General features: G+C 45.4%; 1 protein-coding gene across 1 annotated transcript; it reads right to left on the reverse strand.

Annotated features, from left to right (window-relative positions):
* Window positions 1-646: 646 nt before the first annotated feature.
* PPTG_22017 (hypothetical protein) lies at window positions 647-1,992 on the reverse strand. Its single transcript, XM_008901624.1, has one exon. The coding sequence runs from the start codon at window positions 1,808-1,810 to the stop codon at window positions 1,490-1,492; it is 321 nt and encodes a 106-aa protein (XP_008899872.1). The 5' UTR covers window positions 1,811-1,992; the 3' UTR covers window positions 647-1,489.
* Window positions 1,993-2,558: the final 566 nt, after the last annotated feature.

Here is a 2,558-nt window from a genome sequence, read left to right on the forward strand (position 1 = left end):
TGGGCTTGCCCCGAGACCAGTGCCACCACTTGTGATCGTCTAAGACCTTTTATGACCGTTAAGTGTCCCGACAGTTGTCCCGACCAGCCCGATATGAGAAGATGGTGACACCCCCTCTATTGATACAAAATCCAAATTTAGAGGGTATAGCGTAACGTGACCCTTGTTTACTGTGGCGACTTTGATTTGCAGAAGAACGACGGGGAAATCGACGAAAGCAGCGCGCTACTGCAAACTCAGTAGCACAGCAACGATCCCGTACGTAATATCGAGTGCTCGTAAGAAATCTCGAGATGGAGGTGACATGGTCGGCGTGCTAACAGATCGAAGAAGCATTATTTAGGTGGTATGCATAAGCGTTTTTCTAATCTACTAAAAGCTTGTCTGTGACTGTAGTGCTCATGCAACGAAGCTGTAAGCCATGTGTCTGCTTGTAGACACCGTGAAGCATTGTCCTCAAGACGAAAAGGCGACTATGACATTGCAATCTGGACTCAATGCTCTAGTAGACGGAGTGCAACGTGTAGGGAACTGTATGGAGCGCTGATTTTACTTGTAGTTACTGGTAGTGATGGTCAAGAAGCTCGACAGCGCGATGTGTGAGCTCTACGGTACTTATCTTAAGTTTGGCTGCTATCAAATATTTGTGGTAACAAATTATATTGTGGTTTGTTGTGTAGTGCGTATTGCATAAAATGTAGACTAAATTACGTACGGATAAATCAAGTTTGACTAAAAAATGAAGATATCGGTGTGTGTTGAGCACTTTTGCGACGTTCGCACTGTGGGTTAGTGCTGGACGGCCCGCATTTTCTTTTGCGTTCTCGACAACTGCTGCATGATGGCGGTGGCCGTTTATTGGGGTTTGCTTCTACAGACGCTGTGGTTTCCGTTTGGTTAAGAACTGGCAATTCAACTGCTGGTGTGGTTACAGCTTCTGGGCCAGGATGCTTTCGCTTTTGGTATTTCGCTAGATGCTTGCGCAGTGCATTTTTCGATATCACAGACTGGGGTTTTAATCGCCGAAATTCGGCGAGTAGCAGGGGCTATTTTCCACGTGTATGCTTCGGAAATTTAGACGCGATATCCATTAAATGATTAGCGAGTGTATCGTCCAGCACAGGCATCATATCCACTATTGTAGACAGAGTCTCACTCATTAAATTTGCTGACTGCTTATTTGCAATCGGACTCGCTTCGGTTGAAGCAAGACACGCAGATATGGGCTCAGCGTGTACCATGTTTTCGGTACCTACATTGAGGTCATGTTCAGTTGTATTGAGCTGCCGAGAACTTGCCGGGGATTTGGATTCCTCGTCAGGCTGGAGGAGACGGCTAATTCTATTTGACAAAGTAGCTGCACTGTTGGCGGGATGAGTTTGAGAAATACCCACTGCGATATCGCGATCGTCGACAATGACATCCACCTTTTTCTTCTTATCTCGATTTTGAGCTCGCTTCAAACCTTCCCACCGACGATGCAGCAGGTTTATCGATTTTGGCTTGATACCATCACATTGGCTGCAGCGAAGGTATATACGAGCGTATAAAGTTGCGTTTTGTGCTTTAACGTCAAAGTGCGCAGCATTGCAAAGAGATTTTGCATCAATGCGTCTTCATCAGGGGTCACCACGTCGTCACATATTGTTTTTTCTGTTGTTAGTATGATTCGCTGCTCAGTGACAATAGGTTTCTTCTTCAATTGGTCATCAATAGCAGGTTTACGTCTAGAAACAGCTCTAAATCCTCGCTTACGGATATTGAGTGCACTATTGTCCAGACGTTCCACAGCACAATTATACAGTATCATGGACACAACATTACTGTTCGACCACGGCTGGTTTGAAGCTACCTGCTCAGCACGAAGCTGCTTAAGAAGTGAGAACTCTTGTACAGAAAATTCTCTTACAGCGTCATACCCCGGCTCTAGCCCCAATAACCCAACAAAACCTGCACGAGAAAGATACTTCCGTTTGCTGTAAGTGATAGACAGCGGCGAGCGAATATCTTCTGTAGGTGCATTTTTGGCAAGAAGGTCCGCCTCCACACCGTTCGTTTGAAGTTGAAAAGACGCTCCCATGGTCGATGTTCCGCTGGTGGTGCCGCATTACCGCGGTATATTTCACTTGGGGTAGCATCGCTGAGTTCCGTAGCCATAAGTTTTCTCATATATTCTACTTGAGGTGACTCTGGAATGAGATCTTTGCACATGATGGTAGCTTGACAAACACTTCGAAAGTTGGTGCCCTCAAACTTGGGATTTCTGTGGTACTTGGCACCTACATTTAAATTATGCTACATTGTGCAGTTAGTGGACGTATTAAATTGCTCAGCATATACTCGTTAAATCTTAAACCTGTAAAATGAATTGTCAAGTATGCGCAGCCCAACTTCAACTGACAGAACTCGATCAAGAAGCTTACGGAGCTTGGAATGAATGGCCTCCAGTTGACTAGTAGAGATGACGCGAACTTCTCCCCCTGATTCAGTATACTGACTCTCGGCAGCATAGAGATCACCACGACGAACTTGTGCTAAATTACTTGCTACACAACCTT

This window comes from Phytophthora parasitica, assembly GCF_000247585.1.
Source record: "Phytophthora parasitica INRA-310 unplaced genomic scaffold supercont2.11, whole genome shotgun sequence".
Lineage (NCBI taxonomy): Eukaryota > Oomycota > Peronosporomycetes > Peronosporales > Peronosporaceae > Phytophthora > Phytophthora nicotianae.